This window comes from Vollenhovia emeryi, unplaced genomic scaffold, assembly GCF_000949405.1.
Source record: "Vollenhovia emeryi isolate VEMERY1.0 unplaced genomic scaffold, V.emery_V1.0 DF939135.1, whole genome shotgun sequence".
NCBI classification, from domain to species: Eukaryota; Metazoa; Arthropoda; class Insecta; order Hymenoptera; family Formicidae; genus Vollenhovia; species Vollenhovia emeryi.
Genome location: NW_011967231.1, coordinates 261,317 through 280,530, shown reverse-complemented (window position 1 = coordinate 280,530; position 19,214 = coordinate 261,317). Strand labels below are relative to the sequence as shown.

The 19,214-nt window shown below is 45.7% G+C and overlaps 3 protein-coding genes across 6 annotated transcripts; 2 read left to right on the top strand and 1 right to left on the bottom strand.

Moving 5' to 3' along the window:
* Positions 1 to 315: 315 nt before the first annotated feature.
* On the top strand, positions 316 to 6,465 carry LOC105567688 (tetratricopeptide repeat protein 37). Its single transcript, XM_012022751.1, has 14 exons — positions 316 to 518; positions 635 to 970; positions 1,043 to 1,416; positions 1,495 to 1,910; positions 1,984 to 2,451; positions 2,546 to 2,700; positions 2,780 to 2,915; positions 2,975 to 3,342; positions 3,645 to 3,961; positions 4,039 to 4,335; positions 4,411 to 4,668; positions 5,053 to 5,436; positions 5,515 to 5,770; positions 6,209 to 6,465. Exons 2-14 carry the CDS (start codon positions 645 to 647, stop codon positions 6,339 to 6,341), a joined length of 3,888 nt encoding a protein of 1,295 aa, XP_011878141.1. The 5' UTR covers positions 316 to 518; positions 635 to 644; the 3' UTR covers positions 6,342 to 6,465.
* An 87-nt stretch (positions 6,466 to 6,552) lies between these two features.
* LOC105567686 (pentatricopeptide repeat-containing protein 2, mitochondrial-like) lies at positions 6,553 to 9,714 on the bottom strand. Its single transcript, XM_012022750.1, has 5 exons — positions 9,488 to 9,714; positions 8,129 to 8,649; positions 7,755 to 8,054; positions 7,572 to 7,676; positions 6,553 to 6,865 (listed from the first exon to the last, which is right to left on the bottom strand). The coding sequence occupies exons 1-5, from the start codon at positions 9,567 to 9,569 to the stop codon at positions 6,695 to 6,697; spliced, it is 1,179 nt and encodes a 392-aa protein (XP_011878140.1). The 5' UTR covers positions 9,570 to 9,714; the 3' UTR covers positions 6,553 to 6,694.
* A 1,059-nt stretch (positions 9,715 to 10,773) lies between these two features.
* LOC105567685 lies at positions 10,774 to 18,852 on the top strand. Of its 4 annotated transcripts, none has more exons than XR_001009379.1 (3): positions 10,774 to 11,296; positions 11,464 to 11,606; positions 18,617 to 18,852. XR_001009379.1 is itself a non-coding variant. In XM_012022749.1 (3 exons), exons 1-2 carry the CDS (start codon positions 11,125 to 11,127, stop codon positions 11,532 to 11,534), a joined length of 243 nt encoding a protein of 80 aa, XP_011878139.1. In that variant the 5' UTR covers positions 10,774 to 11,124; the 3' UTR covers positions 11,535 to 11,581; positions 11,674 to 11,804. The 4 variants fall into 4 exon arrangements, 2 of the variants coding, with proteins under 2 accessions (XP_011878139.1, XP_011878138.1); XR_001009378.1 differs by lacking the exon at positions 18,617 to 18,852 and adding an exon at positions 11,674 to 11,804; XM_012022749.1 differs by lacking the exon at positions 18,617 to 18,852 and adding an exon at positions 11,674 to 11,804 and having other exon boundaries at positions 11,464 to 11,581.
* Positions 18,853 to 19,214: the final 362 nt, after the last annotated feature.

The following is a 19,214-nucleotide window of genomic DNA, read 5'->3' as shown; positions in this document are numbered from 1 at the left end:
TTAAATCGCAAGCAATCCAGCAGGAAAAATAGCATCGTCTGCAGCAGGCTTTATACACAGATCGGGACACTCGTGGAATAAAACGTGCTCGAAATGACGCCAATATGGCGGTCAGCTCAGGCCTAAAGATGCAATTTTACGTGACTTTTCGACGTAGTGGGGGGAAAAGTTGACAGCTGTAGCCAATCAGGATTGCACCTTTAGGCAGTTTAGGCCTGAGCTGACCGCCATATTGGCGTCACTTTGAGCACACTTGAAAGCATGTAGCCGGTATAGGAGTGTCTCGACCTGTGTATAAGATCGTGGATTGGAGTATGCTCTTAGATCCTGCCATAATTAACAGCGTACTCCAATCAGATTCAAGGGTTTCACAATAGCTACGAAGCAGCTGTTTCTGCTGAACGCGGCCAATGAGTTGCTGAACGTCTCCCGTTACTTTAAATGAGCTTGATTGTTGTTCACATGGAGCATTTGTAGTTGCTCTTAAAAAAATTTCGTAGCATTGAATTAAAGACAAGGTAAGACATCGCCACGGTCACTAAATTGTGAAATTAAATATCAACCAACCGTTATGACCGCGAAATATCGAAGGCGAAGGATTTGCCAAGTGTACATTAACATTTATCTCATTAAGGAGGCAAAACATGTCAGACGACGTCAAGGTCTTGCTAAAGGAAGCCCGCGAGTTCTTCAAACAGAATGAATATCTGGAAGTTATGAAAAAGTGTAAGAAGGTCCTGAAGAAGGATAAGAGCAATTACGCGGCGCTGGTCCTGCTGGCCCGTTCCATGCAAGAGGTGGAGGAATTCAAGTCGCAGGTGTCCCTGGTCCTCCAAAAGGCCGTGGAGGTGCAGCCGAACAATCCGCTGGCTTGGCAGGGCCTGGCGGCGCACTACGAGAAGGCGCCGCAGGATCACGACAACTGGGGGAAGCTGGCGCTAGCCTATTGCAAGCTGTTGCAGTTGGACAGGTAGGCTGTCGCGATTCCAACGACACTTGAAACCGCTCCGAGATCAGGGACGTTCACGTCTGTTTATTTCAGTGACTCGCCCAAATTCACGCATTTCGTGGATAAGATCTCCGAGATTGTTTTGCGCATCAAGAACGACGACATACTGGCCGAGACGCTGAGTACACTGAGCACGCTGCGAGAGGTCTCCACCAAAGAGAAGATAAACTTGATCGACAAGACCCTGGCGTGGGTTTTATCCGAGTATCCCAGCGACAGGATAAACAAGCATCAGGAGCTTTACGAGGATGTGTTGGCGTCTGTGATCAAAGATGCGGACCTGGTGAACAGACAGGAGTACTACAGGAGATATTTGAAGATGCTGTACGATTCGCGTAAATTTACGAAACTGTTGGCAGCCGCCCAAGGCATGCACGTTCAATTCCCACAGGACGCTTGTCCTCTAGGTAGGTTGTCTCTCTGTTCTTACTCGGGTTTTTAACACCTTGTTAATTGCTAATACAATTAATCCGTTTGTACAATAGAATGGTTGTGCCGTGTTTACTACGAAGAGGCTGCGTCGTGCGAGACCGAGCTCGAGATCGACGTAACTCAGTTTTATGAGTCACTTTTCGAGCTGAACGCAAACTCCGAGGCTGCGCTCGTCGCGAAGGCGACGTATTTGAAGAGGGCGGACGAGTTAATTGACTCGCGCGATTGCTTGAAACAAGTGGTCTCGCTGAATGCCCAGTCGTTTTACGCTTGGCTGATGCTGAGCCAAGTGTATTACAAGCTCTACTGTTGGGAGGAGACCGAGAATGCTTCGAGGAAAGCGCTGCAGTCGATGAAACTCCGTTTGAAGGACAAATTTCAATGTGGAGTCAAGCTCAGGCTGCTTGAAGCTATAAGTAGAAGCAGTAGCAAGCAAAAGTTGGAGGAAGCTCGTTGCATGTGCGAAGAGGTGAGGCTTGACACAAACGATTATAAATTTTCCCCTCGATATTTATTAATATATATAACTCATTGCTACTCAGCTGCTAAGCATCGAGCCTTCCGTACAATTGCAAGTGATACACGCGCGTATAAATATACTGCTGGACGAGCCGGACGCTACTGCTATATTGAATAACTTGGAATCTCAGGACGAGACTAAGCATCAAGCTTTTATTCTCAAAGCGTTGCACTTGAGAAGGCACAAACGGTACGAGGAAGCTATCAACGCTCTCGAGCTGGCTTTGGACAATGCCGAAGCTTGGCTGCTGTTCGGTAAAATATATTGGGACATGGGAGACTACAACCACAGTCTGATGGCGTTCTTAAACGGCGTCCAAGCGGATCGCAACAATTGGGAATGCATGGTTTACCTGGGACACTATTACCGCGAGCACAACAACGACATAGAACGTTCGAGAAGGTGCTACCACGCCGCGCTGCAAATCAACCCGAACTCCGAGGAGGCCGGCATCGGATTGAGCACGGCTTATCGTCTCCTCAAGAATACCGTGAGCGTCACACGCATGCGTTTTCCCGTCTTCTGCAACGCAAATTTGCCCGCGACGATCCCAATTGAATTAATGTTACGTTACCGTTGCTTAGAACGCCAATATACAGCTGTTACAAAGGGTAACCATGCAGGGTACCGGGCCGAAGTGGGCCTGGCTCCAGCTGGGCCTGCATTACTTGGATCAGGGTGACGCGGGGCAGGCCATCACGGCGTTGCAGCACGTGATCAGAGCCGATCCTAACGACAAGTATAATATGACTCGCTATTACTCCGTTGCGCTATGGAGCGCTGTGATGTTCTTTATCATAAGTTTGCGCCTTGTACAGTCACAGCTGGGAATCTCTGGCGGATGCGTACTTGGTACGTGGCGCTCACACGTCCGCACTGAAGTCGTATCAGCGCGTGCTACAGCTGAGCCCAGGATCCTTGTATCCCATAATACAACTCGCGAATATCAAACTGGTAAGCGGTGAATTTCTGAAAATGTCGACGACGTGATATCTGTAAAATCTCCTCCCCAGCTCATTGGCCAGCATAAAGAAGCCAAGGAAGACTTCGAGGGTATATTGCAGAACAACAAACAGCATATTCTCGCGTTAAAAGGCCTGGCACAGGCGTGTTTGGGTCTGGCGAGGGAAAACGTCGCGAAGCACTTTCTGTGTCGCGCGAGGGAAAATCTACAACAGGCAGCAGACAGCCTGATAGATGTTATTACAATACGTAGCGATCTGCTTTGCAATTGGAAATTGCTGGGCGACGTGTGCTACAGAGTAGTCACTCTGCCGGAAAAGTATTGCTATTTAACGATCAAGTCCGCATTAATGAAGTGCGACAGTGCCGAGAAATATATGAATATCAAAGGAGACGAGATACTCATGTTGGCAATAAGGTAAAAAGGAGAATTGAATTGAATAATAAATCTACCTCAGCTGGCAGGGAAATTTCCTCGAGGTCGATTTATTATTTAACTTGATATTTTAATACACTGGCGACCGAAGGATTAAATTGATTGAGAATTGAATTATCTTATAATATGCTCTCGGTAGAAGACAAGGCTAGTATCGGTTGAACGTAATTATTGATACGCGGCAGACCGCACGTATCAAATCCATATGAAAATTGTGAGATTTCATTTTGGATCATTTTTACAATTTAAAATCCAATTTCACGTACAAATCGTCTTATTTGCAGATGTTTTTGTCGGGCAATATCCATACAAAATTCTGCAACGTTGTGGCACGATTTGGCGTGCTGTTACTCGACGCAGCTAAATCGCGATTCTACAGCCAATAAGAACGACATAGCGACCAAGTGTTACGCGGCCGCGAAACATGCCGTCAAACTCTGCCCGCAGTCGTGGCTAAATTGGAATATTCTGGGCATCGTTTGTATGTCGGTGTACGTGAAAAATTACGCCCTGGCTCAACATTGTTTCATCATGGCGATCGACAGGGAGTCGAACAACGCGGTAGCTTGGAGCAATTTGGGAACGTTATACTTGCAGTTAGGTACTCGATGATAATAGCTTTTTTAACTTTCACTGAAATTACACGCACTCTTTGCACAACAACCGTTTGACACGCAGGAGATATCTACAAAGCGAACGAAGCATTTTCTCGGGCGCAACGTGCGGACCCTAGTTACGTGAATAGCTGGGTCGGACAAGGATTGATCGCGGAGAAGACTCTGAGGAAGGAAGCGATGGACCTTTTCCGGCATTCGACGCAACTGGGTTATCACAGTCAAGCGGCTTTAGGCTATGCTCACTGGGTGCTTACTTCTCTCCTAAATCCTGCGATGAAGAAAGACCCACTGTTCGTTTACGTGATCGAGAACATGCACGCGATACCTGCAGCGTCTGATGTTCTCACTTGGTACACAGGTTAGCGCGTAACATGATCGGCTTCACGTAACTTCTTTCGTATACTTTAAAGCAGATTTCGATATATTTTTTCAGAACGCGAGCCGCACGATGTTTACGCCTTGAATACCCATGGTTTGTTATTGGAACGATTGAAATTGTACAACACAGCGGCTAAGCAATTCGCCACGGCCTTAAAACTGAGCGAGGACGAAGAAAGAAACATGATATCTGTAAACTTAGCACGCATCCTGATTCAAATCGGAAGATACGAGGAAGCGGTGGCATTGTGCAGACAAGTGAAATGTGCCAATTTCAATTCTCAGTGCCATCTAGCACTGTCCTTGTTCAAAGGTATGGAAATCCTAAAAATTATCTTATTGATGTATAAATTCCCGAAATGTATCATCATTCATTTCGTGCTCCTTTACTCGCAATGTTCGATTCTCTAGTCTCACTTTCTTCTAAAACTGAGATTAAAACCGTCGACTGTAAGACCTGTGGTTTCGCCAAGCGTCGCTGAATTTTAGTTCAGTTTTAGTCTCTTTCTAAAGTAACAGTCGGAAAGGGACAAAGAGCGAATTAAACTAAGCTTAGAGTTAAGCGACGATGACGAAACCGGGCCCAACCATTCTCACACGGGGTCATGAAAACTTTAGACATTAGATACTTAAACTTACACGCGGATAGACATGTAATTCTGACGATAGTAAAAGAAAGTGTTTTATGTATATTTAGCCAAGCAGTACGAAGAATCGTACAGCACGTACGAAGCAGCTTTGCACTGGCTGGCGGACACCAGCGCGGATAAAGGGAACATCCTGTGCGCGATGGCCGCGATTGCCTACATGTTCCAAGGGGCGGACGCCGTCAAGACTCTGCTGTTCCAGTGTATACAAATAGAACCGCCTACTGTAACCGGTTTCTTAGCGACTGCCGCGTTGGGGATTTTGCACGACGACGTCAATCTGACTTCCTTGGTACTCAACGAATTGAAATCGTACGAGAACCATCACGAATACGGTTACCATGTCGTCACGCTGTCGGCGTACTATCAAGCTATCCAAGGAAATCTCGCTCAAGCTGCTCGAATACTTGTCAAAGCTATATTCAGGCATCCTAGTAAGACCGACGTTGTCACATGTTAAACGGCAGACACTAGCAAGCTTGTCCCTTACAACGAATACGTTGGTGTTTTAGACGATGTCAGATACTGGGTGCGTCTCGTTCGAGTTTTGCTGCTGGGCGAAAATCTGGAAGTCTTCCGTAAATGCGCGGTAACGGCGCTGACGCTAAGCAGAAATACGTCCATGACCGACGGCGTATACGTCGCCTGCGCGTCGGCGTACAGCCACTTCGGCACGAAGGAGGGCCTCAGACGAGCTCAGAAAAATATGTTCACGTATCCCGGCAATGCCGAGAGCTGGGCTAATCTCGTCGCGGCCCTTTTATCCAGGTCGGTACTGTGGAGACGTTGTATCAATGGCCGCATTCAGCGCGCACTACAGTTGTGGATTTACGCGCTGAACGGTCTACGATCCGAAGCGCTCCCACATGTTGCGAATTACTCGAGACGTTCGAAAGTGTTCCCTGAATTGATCGTCCGTGTGTATGTTGGAATTGTTAATTCAAAGTATTCCTCATTTCGAGGTTTTGCAGCTCGACGTTGTCTTACGCGAAGATCATTCTCGGGCAACGGTTGAATAAGATTATCAACAATATTAATATTTAGGCCATTGTCAGCCACGAATTGTAAAAAAGTAGCTATTTTGTTCATATATGACATACACGTGTTGATCAGAGAAGAGACCCTTCAACTGTTGTGTGCGCTGAATGCGGCCAATCGCGTCCGTGTTCCAACTGTTGAGTGTTGTGATGTGCATTTTGTTTACAGAGACAAGCACTGCACTCCAATTAACGATCGGTGGGTACTGTCGCTGATATCGGTGATGAAATCGCAATTCAAAACCTCCGAAGCCATGTCACAATGGTTATTTCGCAACGAGAGAGAACTCGGCGATCTCTGAGGTAACAAAATCTCGCAGCTTACGTGGATCAGACAATTTTATTATGGCTTATCGTAAAGAGTACGTGGTGTACTTTTTCCATGTAAAATTGTATAAGTCAAAATTAAATGGAGCCGTTTTACAAGTCTCTTGTTGAAAAGTGCATCATCTTGCCGAAAGGTGCGTCGAAGAAGGTGCATTAATTATTAATTTGTTAAGAACAAATATGATGTTTCGTCCATCGGTCGAGAAAAACATTACGTTTATTTATTAGTTCAATCTTAAACCTGTCTCGGATAAATTACATCAGCAGCATCGAGTTATATCGAGACACGTTCTACAGCTTCCGTACGGACACATCTCTAGAGACTTACTTACAAAAGATCTCGCACCGCTGGCCTACTGTTACGAAAATTATTAAACGGTCGCTGTCGTGGGAAACTGCTTTGCGATTGGAAATTGTTTTGCAATTGCATATCATTGCCGAATCTCCTCGTTCTCATTCTATCGATCTTTATCTCCGCACAAATACTGTCTTCCAGACTCTGCAAAAAAATAAGATCGTCACTCAATCCTTTAGTCTAACAGATATTGGATTAATACACTTGATTCATTAGGTCGATCTCGCATGCACGTGGAAATTCGTCGTACGCAAAGAACGCAAGGAATAGAACGAATTTCCGGCAGGCAATCGACGATGGGTGCCTTCCAGCAAGAGACACAAGATTGACGCAGGACGTTCCCTACCTCTCCCGTGTTGAGATCATGTACAAACTTTAGAACGAGATAGCTGACCGTTGCGTCGTCGCCTCATCTTTGTCCAATAAATAGCGAGGGAAACGAGAGGGCGAGCACTTAGTCGGTTGTCTCTTTCTAAAGTTTGGACACCACTTCAGCCAAACGCGCGGTCTATGTATTATACGTCGACAGGGCCATCGCACGCAAAATTGCACAATCGCATACGCGCAACGTAAGACCGTCTAGACCAATAAGCGTGTTACGTGAATCAATATGGCGATTCAGTGCTCGATGCTCATTGTTTCAGACTAATTCAGACGGTTTTTATGCTATACATATGTAGCTGTGCAATTTTGTGTGCGATGGCCCAAACGCAGAGAACCATTTCATCCTTGTCTAGTGATGGCAAGCAACAAAGATACACCGCGTCTGTGTACGTTGCTGGAAAGCACCCAATGAATCAGCAATAATAATTAACGAGGAATATAGAAGTGACGCCTTGGCCAAACTTACATCCGGCAAGATGTGATCTTCCTGTTTCAATAAAGCAATCAACTTGTACAGCTCAAAGTCCTCGGGGATGTCCGCCTTAATCATAGCTTGTTCCAGCTTCTCAATCTGAAAACACAATAATGCAGACAAAATACGATACAGACGTATTACGCCGCTAAGCGATGACTACAGTTGGACACGTACCACGTCTTTGAAATAAGTTTCTTTGGTAGCATTCGGCCTGTCGTGCTCCAACGACGCTCTGATTATGGGCACTATCTCGGTAAACCTGTCCAGATCTGTGTAAGCCACGACCTTCAGGCATCTTATGTGGATATATCGTACCTCTTTTAACGTACTTAAGATTTCTATGGCTATGTGAGGCGCGTTCTGCTTAATCGCGAGAGCTGCTAGAAACGTGGTGGCTCTGCGCATGATTTCGTAGCCCTTTTCGTTCAATTCCTTCCAGAGATTTAAGCTGTACTCGAAGGTCTCCGGTGTATTCTGGGAAGCATTAAGAATAATTAGGCAAAGGTGGCCGGGTATTAACACTCTAATCGCTCCCGCAAAGGTATTACCTCCTTGTAACAGGCGCCCATGACTAATATTAACGAATTCCTGGGATATCCGTCCGCTTGCCTCGTCTTAATTGTGTCGTACACGTCTCTCATCTCCGCGTACTTTCCATGCTTGTACAACAAGGTCAGGAGAATCTGATAACTGATCAACTGATCGAAGAAACTCTCGAACTTGGGATCCTTGAAAGCCGTGTACGCGAGATCCGGCTCGTCCAGATAGAAGAAGGTGCGCATCACCACGGGGCCGAAGATGAAGGTGCCGAATCTCATCTCCTTGGCCTGGCTGTTGAACTTCGTCAGCATCTTGATCAGCAGCTCAATGTCCTCGGGCTTCTTCTGGGCCAGGTGCAGCATGGACTTGAGGTCCTCGGTGAAGATCATACTCGAGTCCGCGTTGCACACTTCCTCCATCTTGTTGCGGAATGTGGTCTCCACGTTTAGAAACTGATTGCGGAAGTTCAGTCGCGCGTTTTCGTAGCCCTGCAGACCCAGGCTTCTGTCTGAATATAAAAATCTGCAAGCTGCAAGATAAAAAGTGCGCGCATCAATAAGTAGTACAAAAAATACTCGTCGTCCCAAACACGCGAGTACTTGTTGATATTTTATTACGTTCTTGCTGGATTCTGTTCGAATTATAGATGATATATCTGGACCGAGCGTTTGCCTTTATTTGATCAGTGGGAGTGGAGGTTCACGTAGAAAAGGACAAACTCTGTTTCATGCCGTTTCGTTCTCTCTTGTTCACATGCGAAAAAGAGAGAACGATTTAGCACAAAATAGAGTTTGTCCTTTTCCACGTGAACCTCTAGATATAGGGTCTGTTCTTTATTGCTGCACTCCTGAACTAGTGCACACTGGTGCAATGAGTTGGAATGAGAGGTAATCTATTTGTTTCATTTTAACTTATTGCACTAGTTCAGTAGTGCAGTAATAAAGAACAGGCCTATATTGTCTGTGGTTCGAATATACAACGTGACGTATCTTCCAAAGAATGATTGACTGAAGATTATGGCTGTGGCCGGTCAAGTTGCCGCAGCAGGTGCTTCAACGTGAGTAAAAACTGGTTTATGCGAGGCCGTAACTGTTAAATTATACCGGAGTCTGTAAACATTGTCCAATCGCCATTAAAAGTAAAGAAAATGGTTAACTTTAATTGGTAAATTTTTATCGATTCCGGTATAAGTTTACGGCATTGCATAAACCAGTCTTCACTGCTTTTCAGCTTTATTGAAAGAATGCAGAAGATATTTGGACGTATTTGTAATGGCAATTAGTTCGCGACGTTAGTCTGTGTAACGCGAGCGATATTCGTGTCGCTGCGGGTGCAAGAGATGTGAGGTTAAGTCGAATATTACGTACAGTTCAGAAAGCTATTCCTGAGAAGAGAATTGCTTGCCAGCCCCACGTTGAATTTCATAAGACACCTCATTGTCGCCGCCATTATTACCGCGCGTAATTGTCCGTAATCCTCCCTTTCGTGCTTATATCTCAGTCTTCCAAATTAAACTATCGGCGAGCAACGCGCTCAGTGATACGTAGAACGAAGAGGAAGAGAACGGCGTACGTGCCGGAAGCTAGCTAGTCGGCATGTCTCGCGCTGCGGTCCCGCACACGTGACTTCCGGCTGTGTTGCGCTCCCTAAAGCCTCGTCCACATAGAAGTCGTAAAGTCGTAGTCGTTAAGCCCGTATCAGACTACGGATTGAGATTGGGATTAGATTGAAATTTGACCAATCAGAGTAAAAGTTACTGAACTTGAGATTAGTAAACTTTACTGTGATTGGTTAAATTTCAATCTAATCCCAATCCCAATCCGTAGTCTGATACGGGCTTAAGAATAGTCGACTATGATTGGTCAATTTTAGAGTCTCAACATAAGAATTGACCAATCATGGTCGACTATTCTTACGACTACGACTTTTCGACTTCTATGTAGACGAGGCTTTAAGCCTCCGCTACAATGGTCGCGTTCAGCAGACACAACTGTTGAGTGAGCGCTCAGTATGATTGGTTAATACTTTTAGATCCAGCCAATCATATTAAGAAATCACTGAGCGCTCACTCAACAGTTGTGTCTGCTGAACGTGGCCATTGATTCTCGGTTCTGTCTACAATGGTCGTAGTCGTAAGAATAATCGACTGCGATTGGTCAATTCTTATGCGTCTGACTGAATTGACCAATCGCAGTCGATTATTCTTACGACTACGACCATTGTAGACAGAACCGAGAATCATTGTAGCGGAGGCTTTAAAGCCTCGTCTACATAGAAGTCGTAAAGTTGTAGTCGTATGAATAGTCGACTATGCCTGCGCTCGTTTTCTCCCACCGGGAGCATAAACTATACTGAAACTCTATAGTTTACGTTACGTAAATTATAGACTTTCAGTATAGTTTATGCTCCCAGTGGGAGAAAACGAACGCAAGCTATGATTGGTCAATTCTTATGTGTCTTAAGGCCTGTATCCACGATGCTAGAACTTGGTCCAAGTTCTAGTTTCGAGAAATGCGTAGCCAATCAATTTGCACCGATTACGGAAAAGCCGCGGGTCGATTGGTCAAATTTCAATCTGAATCAGCAAATGTGTTGATTGCCTGTGTCCAGCAGAAGTTTGCGCTTGCTAAGCGCTTTGCGTTCATTGGATTATACTTTCAGATCTGTGCTGAAATAGAGCTATTCTTCTAGATCTATCCAATCAGCATAAAGCGCTTATTCTTAGCTAACTTCGGCAGAACACAGCCAATGGCTGTAGAAAAGAAAAGTTCGCGAATCCCTAGTTTTCTTTCCCGCAGCCAATCAACGCGCTCAAGAGATTTGTCGCACGACAGGTGTACCGGTTTCCTTACTAGGTGTATAAGTGCATCAATGGCCGAGCAATCGACAAGTGTCCTATGCACGGTCGGCAAAACGTCGCAAGGCCGGCTCTCCTAACCTCTTCGAAGACTCGCTTCGCCGTATGCGCGGGGCAGCCTCGTGAACCGCGGTCCAAGATCGAGACATGACGAACGTGCACACGGTGAACAGTATGATCAGCAACAGGAACCGCGATTGTCTCGAGTGCAGACTGTTGAGCGGTGGCGGCCTCGTCGCCGCAGGTTTGTACGTCTGCCATCACTCGAAACAGTACCAGAAGCAAGCAGGGAAGGCAGCGATGTACTCGGTCGCCTCTGGTACGTCGGTTTACGGTCGGCAAGCGTGTCGCGCGTATCGCCGGCTTTGTTCCGGCTTTGCAAAGAGCGGAACAACGTCGAGGAGCGTGTCCGCGCTTCGCGCGACAATTTTATTTAACGCGGGGCTCCGTATCGGCCGAAGTTACTCAACGTAATTTCGTTTCCAGTACTCGTTCTCCTCGGCACAGCCAGGATCTTCGACCTGCCGCCCTTTCAAGACAAATTTAAGCGCAGCTGAGGAACAGCGCGCTTAGACCCCAAGTGTAAATCCATGGCGCGTTGCACGTAATAATTGCACATAAGAAACAACGTGAGTTCAATGTGAAAATAATGTGCGCGCCAATTATATCCTTTTCTTATTTTTTTTCATATGGCAGTCACGTCTCATTTCTCTCGCAAGTGTGATGGAGAGTAAACGATTTAGACACTGCGATGCCTTCTACCTGGAAAGATATTGTACTAGCTTGCTAAGAGTTTAGGATTAAAGATTTATTTTATTATCTGGATATTTCTCCTGATTGTACAAACGTCGCAAACACGAAACTGGAAAACCCTTCTACCGTTAAGCCCGTATCAGACTACGGATCGAGATTCGGATTAGATTAAAATTTGACCAGTCGGAGTAAAATTCACCAGGCTTGAAATTAGTGAACTTTACTCCGGTCAAATTTCAATCTAATTTTAATTTCAACCTGCAGTCTGACGCGGGCTCTGTGTACCTCCCGTGCCATTCAAGTTTTAGACATGCTATTGCGGTCATTTCTTTTAAAAACACTATTATATTGCTTTGAAGTATACAAAATATTTTATCCCAGACTCCAAAGTGGCAAGTAAGGCGACTAGGATGTACATTTCTTATTTTGTAAAACGACTACTGTCTTCTCGAATGTAGAGTTCCTTTACATTCATCTCCCGCCTGTAAAGCTTGTAATTTTCGCGACTTCGGGATTCGCGAGGCGCAGCGCGCATTGTCCGCGTCCGTTCCGCGAAACAGCGCCGAGGTTGACGGTGGCGCGAGGCGTCGGACGCGCGCGCGCGCGCGCGCATATTGCACGTGTTGCAAAACGCGAAGGCGCGCGGAGAGCGAGCCGTAAACGCTTTCGTGGTGCGCGCCCGCTCGTTAATATTCGCGCCGCGTTACTTCCTGTTACGTACTCGACGATACACTTACAGGACACGCCGGCCGTTGCGTAGCGACGTGAAGCTTGTCTACCCGCTCGCCTACGCGACCGAAACGAACTCCGGGGCGGAGTCGCGAGCGTACGCCGATTGCCCGCTAATTGTCGTGTTTCAAATCACTTTGGGATGACCTGTTAGAAACTCACGCCACGAGAAGTCTGAAGTTGTTTCCACCTGCCAAATTCAAGCTTTTTATCTTTCAATGACACGCATAGCGATCGTGTCTCCGAGTAATTTTAACAATCTCGGAAGGTGAATACGTTGGAGAGTCGAGGAAAGATTGTTTATTGAAATTGTTATTTATTCTGTTCGAATTAAGGGGGTCGATTCTGTGTCTTACAGTATAGCGAAAATGCTAAAAGAGTGAGCGACTTCGTCTCTTTCTAAGGGGACGATTAAAACGAGACCAAGCTATTCACTTTTAGCATTTTTACTATGGTGTGAGATACAGAATTGATCCCGAGGTTTGAAAAGTGGGGCGGAATGTTGTTATTATAGTATACGTGTATACTATCAATGAGATTCTATTTTATGGCATGATCGATTGATTAATGTCAGGCATCGAAACGTATCTGTACCCGAGAAGTAAACTGTCGTGACTACAAAATTATCGGTTTTAAGATTTTCATCTCAAATGAACGCTCTAATGGTTTATTTTATTATTTTTTTCATAAAGTATTTTCGAGCAAACAAAACTATTATAATAATATTATAAAGAAACTTATAAAAGTGGAAGCCAGTTTCGGTTCTCCTGTATAAATTTGCTGAGTGTCAGTTAAGGCCTGTGTCCGCGATGCTAGAACTTGGACCAAGGCTTTACAACGGTTGATCTGCCTGATCCAGGTAGAGATATGCTGAACACTTTAAAAAGGCACGCGACTGTTCGAAATGTAAATCGCTGAAGCAGCGCCGCGCGACCTGCGGCTCGATCGACAATCAATAACAAGTGGAGTGACGAGAATAGCTCTCGTCCTTTCGGCCCGATCTACGATGTGCTCTTTGCTTCTGGAAACATTCTATTTTGTCCCTTGGAAAAATTTACTTTAAATGAAATTAAAGTTTTCAAAAGTAATCTTTCAAATCCAAGAGTGTACTTAAAGAGGTTAAAAGTTTACTTAAGAAGTTTTAGAGTAATTTTTTAGATAGCCAAGCCTGTCGAAATTACCGCTAGAGGGCCGCGCGGCATAGCACTTTCTCGTAAGAAGAAAATCGCACGTGGTATTGTAAATTATATTACTTGCTTTTCACAGTTCTTAAAGTTTTCTTTTAAATTCTTAAAGTTTTTAGTTTAAATGAAAGTTTAGTGTCCAAATTGACGTTTCATATTTCTTATTGTTCTAAAGTATAATTTTGAGGTGTTCTAAGGTATATTTTCCCAAGGGATGTAAGCAAATCAAAACGCTTCAAAAATTTATCGACAACACACGAGAGTACAATATACAGGGTGTTACGGATAAGGTGTCCATCCGCTCGTATACAGGTAGAGCGGGTTAAACTGAAAAGGAAAGTTATGTACCATTTTGTAAAATTCGCAATAGTTTGCGAGCGATGAATGAAAACATCTGGACGAATAAGCGCACGGAGAAGCAGTAGGCCGTACTCTTAGAACATATAGACATGGAAGAGGAATGCCTATTGTTTTCGAGAGAAAAATATGTCCGGAGGAAGTGAGAAAGAAAATCGTAGTGCCTCTCTCTCGTGAGTTACTGCTCGAAAGTGCGCATGCGCGCCATTTGCTGCACACAAGCATCGGTGTGTGTGTGTGAGTTGGCGCGCATGCGCACTTTCGAGCAGTAACTCACGAGAGAGAGCTACGATTTTCTTTCTCGCTTCCTCCACTACGATTTTCTTTCTCGCTTCCTCCGGACACATTTCAAGTCCCTATTCCTCTTCCATGTCTATATGTTCTAAGGCCGTACTCGGCGAGCGCCTTATTTGTTTGGTCTCGTAGCAACGGTGGGCGTCTAGTAGCGGAAGGTGGAGCGACGCACTGGAAAACGCTTTCCTCGCGCCTATTCGCTCACGCGTTTTAATTAATTACTCGACAACTATTGGGAATTTTACAAAATGGCACATAACTTTTCTTTTCAGTTTAACCCGCTCTACCTGTATACGAGCGGATGGACACCTTATCCGTAACACCCTGTATAATGTACAATTCATCAACTTGCACAAAATTTTTAAACGTATTTATTGACTAAAAGTTTGTTCTAAGTAAACTTTTAACTTCTTTAAGTACACTCTTAGATTTGAAAGATTACTTTTAAAAACTTTAAGTAATTATTAAATAAAACTGAATGTTTCTAGTCGCAAAGAGCACATTGTAGATCAGACTTTCGCTCGGATGTTTGCCGATTCCGGAGGTGGGATCGGCGGCCGCGGTTTTTTTTCGCCAGCTTGGTGGTCGCGTCTAAGGTCGTCCACCAGGTTTGGGCGCCACACCCTGGGCGTTTCTGGTGGCGATGGCGGCACACGGAGGAAGAGGCCGCGCACGGCCCCTCGTCGCATCGGCAGTCCCGACACGCAGGAGATCGCTCTTGTAATACTTGGAACACGGCGCGATCCATCCGGTACACGTTCGGCGTGCCTGTTACGTGTGCTGCCTGTGCCCCGTTTGCGATGGACAGACAATCAGGTGTCCCGCGTGTCCCGCGACCCGCGCCCGATCTATCTCGTGCATCCCTAATGGAAGAAACACAAGGAGTCACGGCCGGTTCCACCGTCGCCGATTAATTTAATCGGCCGATTAAGTGTCAACCGCGATCGGTCAATTCCTACGGCAAATGCGACTGGTCGAGGTCCGATGGAACGCCGAAATTTAATAACGGAGATGAAAGATCCTTTCGAGATGAAACCGGGGGGGAAAAAAAGAGTCAACTAAACGAAGCCTCGGAGATTTCACTTCGGTCCACGCTTTTCATCTCGATCTCGTGGACCGTCGCGTTCGAAATTGAAAGATATTTGCGGAGAAGGATGGAATCCTGTTCAAGTACTCCGCAAAAGTCGCGTCGCGACGAAAAGAAATCTCGCCGGAACCGCGACCGAGGTCGTCGAGGACACCCGCGCTTCGGCCCCTTTTCTTTCTCCGAGAAAAATGAACATGCCGCAAACAAGACGTAAAACATACGGCTCTCCGGAAGCGCCGCGCCGGTGCGGTTTTGCAGCGCCGTTCTCCTTTTTTTGTTTCCCTCCTCGGCGACTGGCGCGCGACCGCAGAAACGGGCGCGTTGCAATGTCTGCACGCATATCCCGGTGTGCATTCGACTCGGTGCCGGTTCACCGGGCTGTGGAAACCGAGAATTTCGCTGTTAACCCCGCCTTACGTAACGCATCTCTCCGCGCGGCCCGCGAGAAAAACCCGCGCGACGTTCGCGCGCCGTCGCGCGCCTCGAGTGACGAGCGGGCAGGAAAAAGAGAACACAATGGACGGGAGAAGGGAAGGGAAAGGGTCCGCGAGAAGGTGTCGCGAGGAGAAGGATCAAGGTCCTTCGTTCCGTCCCCGTTCGATAGATCCAGCCAGCTCCGGCCGCGCTCGAGCGTTCGGAAGATGAGAGAAAGCGAGTACCCGGAGCGCGCGGTGCGCCCCTCGCACTGTTGCGTCAACGCGTAATTGCAAGACCGTTCCTTCGCTCGTTTCAAAGGCCCCGGGGAGCTTGTGCATGCTAACGCGCTCTCGCCCGGATTTCATCGGTCTCGCGCTCGCCCGGTGCCGTTTCCCGGCCATGCGAAATTAATTTAAATCCCCATCGCATAAATTAATCATTATTATACTTCGCGGATACAGCTTCGTTATCACCAACGTTATCGCCCTATAACGTACTGTGTAACTCACCGGGCGAGCGGTCCTATTGTTCTACGTAGCTGAGAAAGAGATGAATCTCCTGTCTCTTTCTCTGGTCGGTCAACGATTTTCTGTTTCACCCCACACGAGTGAGATGCACTGATAAAAGTGCTCTCGTATCGACAAGACACGTACGATAGGAATGTATTTTGGTTGAACCGAACAGAATTTCCTAGTCACCGCGATAGGACTCGATATTTCATAACCAGAACTTTGATAGACTTCACTGCACGTCTAGCGAATCCTAAAGGAACGCTGATTTGTCCATTTTCTAACGGACGACTCGTTGAATCTACCAGATTTCTAATTAATGCAACCGGATTGTTTCTTTTTTCAGCGTGGAAATCGTGAGATAGAAAATCGTCGACCAATCAGATAAAACACGAAAGAGATCAAGATTCGGCCAACGGCATCTCTCTGTCTCTCGGCGACATCAAGAATAGGAAAGAATAGGATCACTCGCTCCAGTATATTATAGACTGGTTATCTCTTCTTATCTCACTTGTCTCACGCTATAACAAATACTTCGCAATAGTCACTAAGTGGCAACTGAAGCTTAATTTTTCTTTCTAACTCCGACTCGATCGGCGCCGCTATTTTTTTCTTATTTTATTCAGCCTCGAGTCTCCAGCAAAATATACGCGGCGGGATAGCATTGTTTATCTCTAATAATAATTTTGTTAGTTAGGAATTATAAATTCGACCTAACCGAGTGTATGTATTCTTGCCGCACGTCTCTACGGCGAGTCGGCGAGCTCGCTCGCTCGCTGAAATTAGAGCAATGATTTGATTTCTTCGTACAGCGAATGTGAAATTTATGATCAAATTATGTCATATCAAAGCGAGAGACTCAGGAATAACTGTCTGCGCGTATCGACCGGATTATTTGGAGACACTTGCGTCCCGCGCAGTTGGGTTCATCAAATTGCCGCTGTTTTCGTTCGAAGCTTTATGTTTTATCCATATCGAAAATTTCGGTGTACCAAGATGCTTCCCAGCGCGTTGTTCTTTTAATTGCACATTAATTGTCCTGCGGTCATCGGGATTTTTCCGACGTACCGTGAAACAAAATGCCGCGTCCTCGACACATTTGCTATTTTAATCGGCAACGGAATACAAGTACGAAACACAAGCGAAAAATTGAACGACGAAATTCAACTTTCGCCCCAACTTCCGCCTGAGTTTAACGGGACGGTTCGTGCGTTCGTTTAGGATTATATTCGCTCGCGAATCCGATTAGCGCAAAGTATCAACTCGACAGTAATTCGTCCCCCGCCGTCTTTCAGGAGGCTCGCGTCTAATCGCTTTGATTACGTGCTGGGGGGGGGGGGGGGGGAGGGGGCGCATACCTCGCGGAAATTGAGCGAATTCAAAGGAATTTCCACGTCCGTGTGAAATCACAAGTCTCTAGATATTCGAAAATCACGAACCGAAATTACACAAAGGAATTAATTTTTCATTTAAAATTTAAACATTTTAACAAGAGCGAGAGAAACGGATCGCAGAGCGAAATTCCTCCTCGATCCGCTTCGACATTTATTCACCCCGAGATACGTGTTATCAGTGCATTGACACAATTTATTAAAAATGTATCGTTCGCGCTTGCACACAATTGTTCAAACCATCATTTCCCAAATCAATTTCCGCGATGCCAATATTATTTCAACGATTCCCCGGGCGTGAGATGGCCAAAAAGGCCGCGCTATCAGTCGCTATTCACGCGATCGACGACGCGTCTGTAAGAACGATCTCGAGAATCTTGTTGTCGCCGGTAAATAATTAACCAATGTAGGAAATTAATAGTCGACACAACTAGCAAGTTCTAATTAAAGAGATTTATCGCGAGAAATATAACCTCAGCCAGAGGCTTTGAACCTGGACCTCCCTAGACTCTAGGCGGGCGCGTCTCACCAATTCGACCACTGGAAGGCCCGTGTCCACGATGCAAGAATATACCAGGTGTAACATTCCCGTGGATGCGCACTCGTCACCAATCAGAAATTTGCCCCAAACCTTCAAACTGCAGACCATTGCGGTTGAATGCAGCGAGAACCAATAAACAACGCGCCGCAAAAATTGCGTTACACCCGCGATGCTTCACCTTCTATTTTTACATCAGGCCTGTGTCCTTGGTCCAAGTTCTAGTTTCGAGAAATGTGTAGCCAGTCAACTTGCAACTGTTCCACAAAGCTCGGACCCTTGGACCAAGTTCTAGCATCGTGGACACAGGCTTTGAGGCACGTGGTAATATTTGTCGCAATAAACAGTCTAAGGATGATATTTTCTCGATTTTGTTTCAGGTTAAAAATTGGAGGAGAAATCTTTCCGGCCGCGCAAAGTAATAGGCTTCATTTGCTGACGCTCTGACGCCGCTATTTTATTTAAAAAAAAATTGGAAAAAAATTGTGAGTACATTTCAAAATATGTACAATAAGGCCTTAATACAGATTTTATATTCCATTCATTATAGTCTCATAAAACCTTCGACGATAAAATCCCGTGTGGAAATCTCCCCATCTTATCCCCACTTATTATTGGATTCCGATGAGATTTCCCCAAGAAATGAAAACCGAAAGGATTCCAATCTGTTTTTCTAACTTAGAACTTGGTTTTGCTGAATTATTAGAGAAATATAAGAATTTCCGGTCAGTTCCCCAGTTAGGAAATCAGGCATTTGCACATGTCAGGATTGTCAGGTTATATCGATGCTGAAAGATTGTATTTCAACAAGGAATCCGGCTAGTAAATCCGGCCGAATTCCTATTTAAGTTTTACTGACCGGAATCCTTTTTAAAAGTGAGACGTTTCCCAGTCGGATTCTAATAATAACTGGGGAAAACCTACCGGATCCCTGCTTAATTAAACTATTAAAATTAGGCTGTTTTTTTTTCCAAGTGC

Excerpts from the sequence above, each read along its gene's own strand:
- LOC105567688 (XM_012022751.1), top strand. The coding sequence starts at position 645 with ATGTCAGACGACGTCAAGGTCTTGCTAAAGGAAGCCCGCGAGTTCTTC. Across the intron at positions 3,343-3,644 it reads ATACTCATGTTGGCAATAAG|ATGTTTTTGTCGGGCAATAT; the intron begins GTAAAAAGGAGA and ends TCTTATTTGCAG. Across the intron at positions 5,771-6,208 it reads GTCGCGGCCCTTTTATCCAG|AGACAAGCACTGCACTCCAA; the intron begins GTCGGTACTGTG and ends TTTTGTTTACAG.
- LOC105567686 (XM_012022750.1), bottom strand. The coding sequence starts at position 9,569 with ATGGCGGCGACAATGAGGTGTCTTATGAAATTCAACGTGGGGCTGGCA. Across the intron at positions 8,650-9,487 it reads CAGGAATAGCTTTCTGAACT|CTTGCAGATTTTTATATTCA; the intron begins GTACGTAATATT and ends TTTATCTTGCAG. Across the intron at positions 7,677-7,754 it reads AAACTTATTTCAAAGACGTG|ATTGAGAAGCTGGAACAAGC; the intron begins GTACGTGTCCAA and ends TTGTGTTTTCAG.
- LOC105567685 (XM_012022749.1), top strand. The coding sequence starts at position 11,125 with ATGACGAACGTGCACACGGTGAACAGTATGATCAGCAACAGGAACCGC. Across the intron at positions 11,297-11,463 it reads GATGTACTCGGTCGCCTCTG|TACTCGTTCTCCTCGGCACA; the intron begins GTACGTCGGTTT and ends TTTCGTTTCCAG.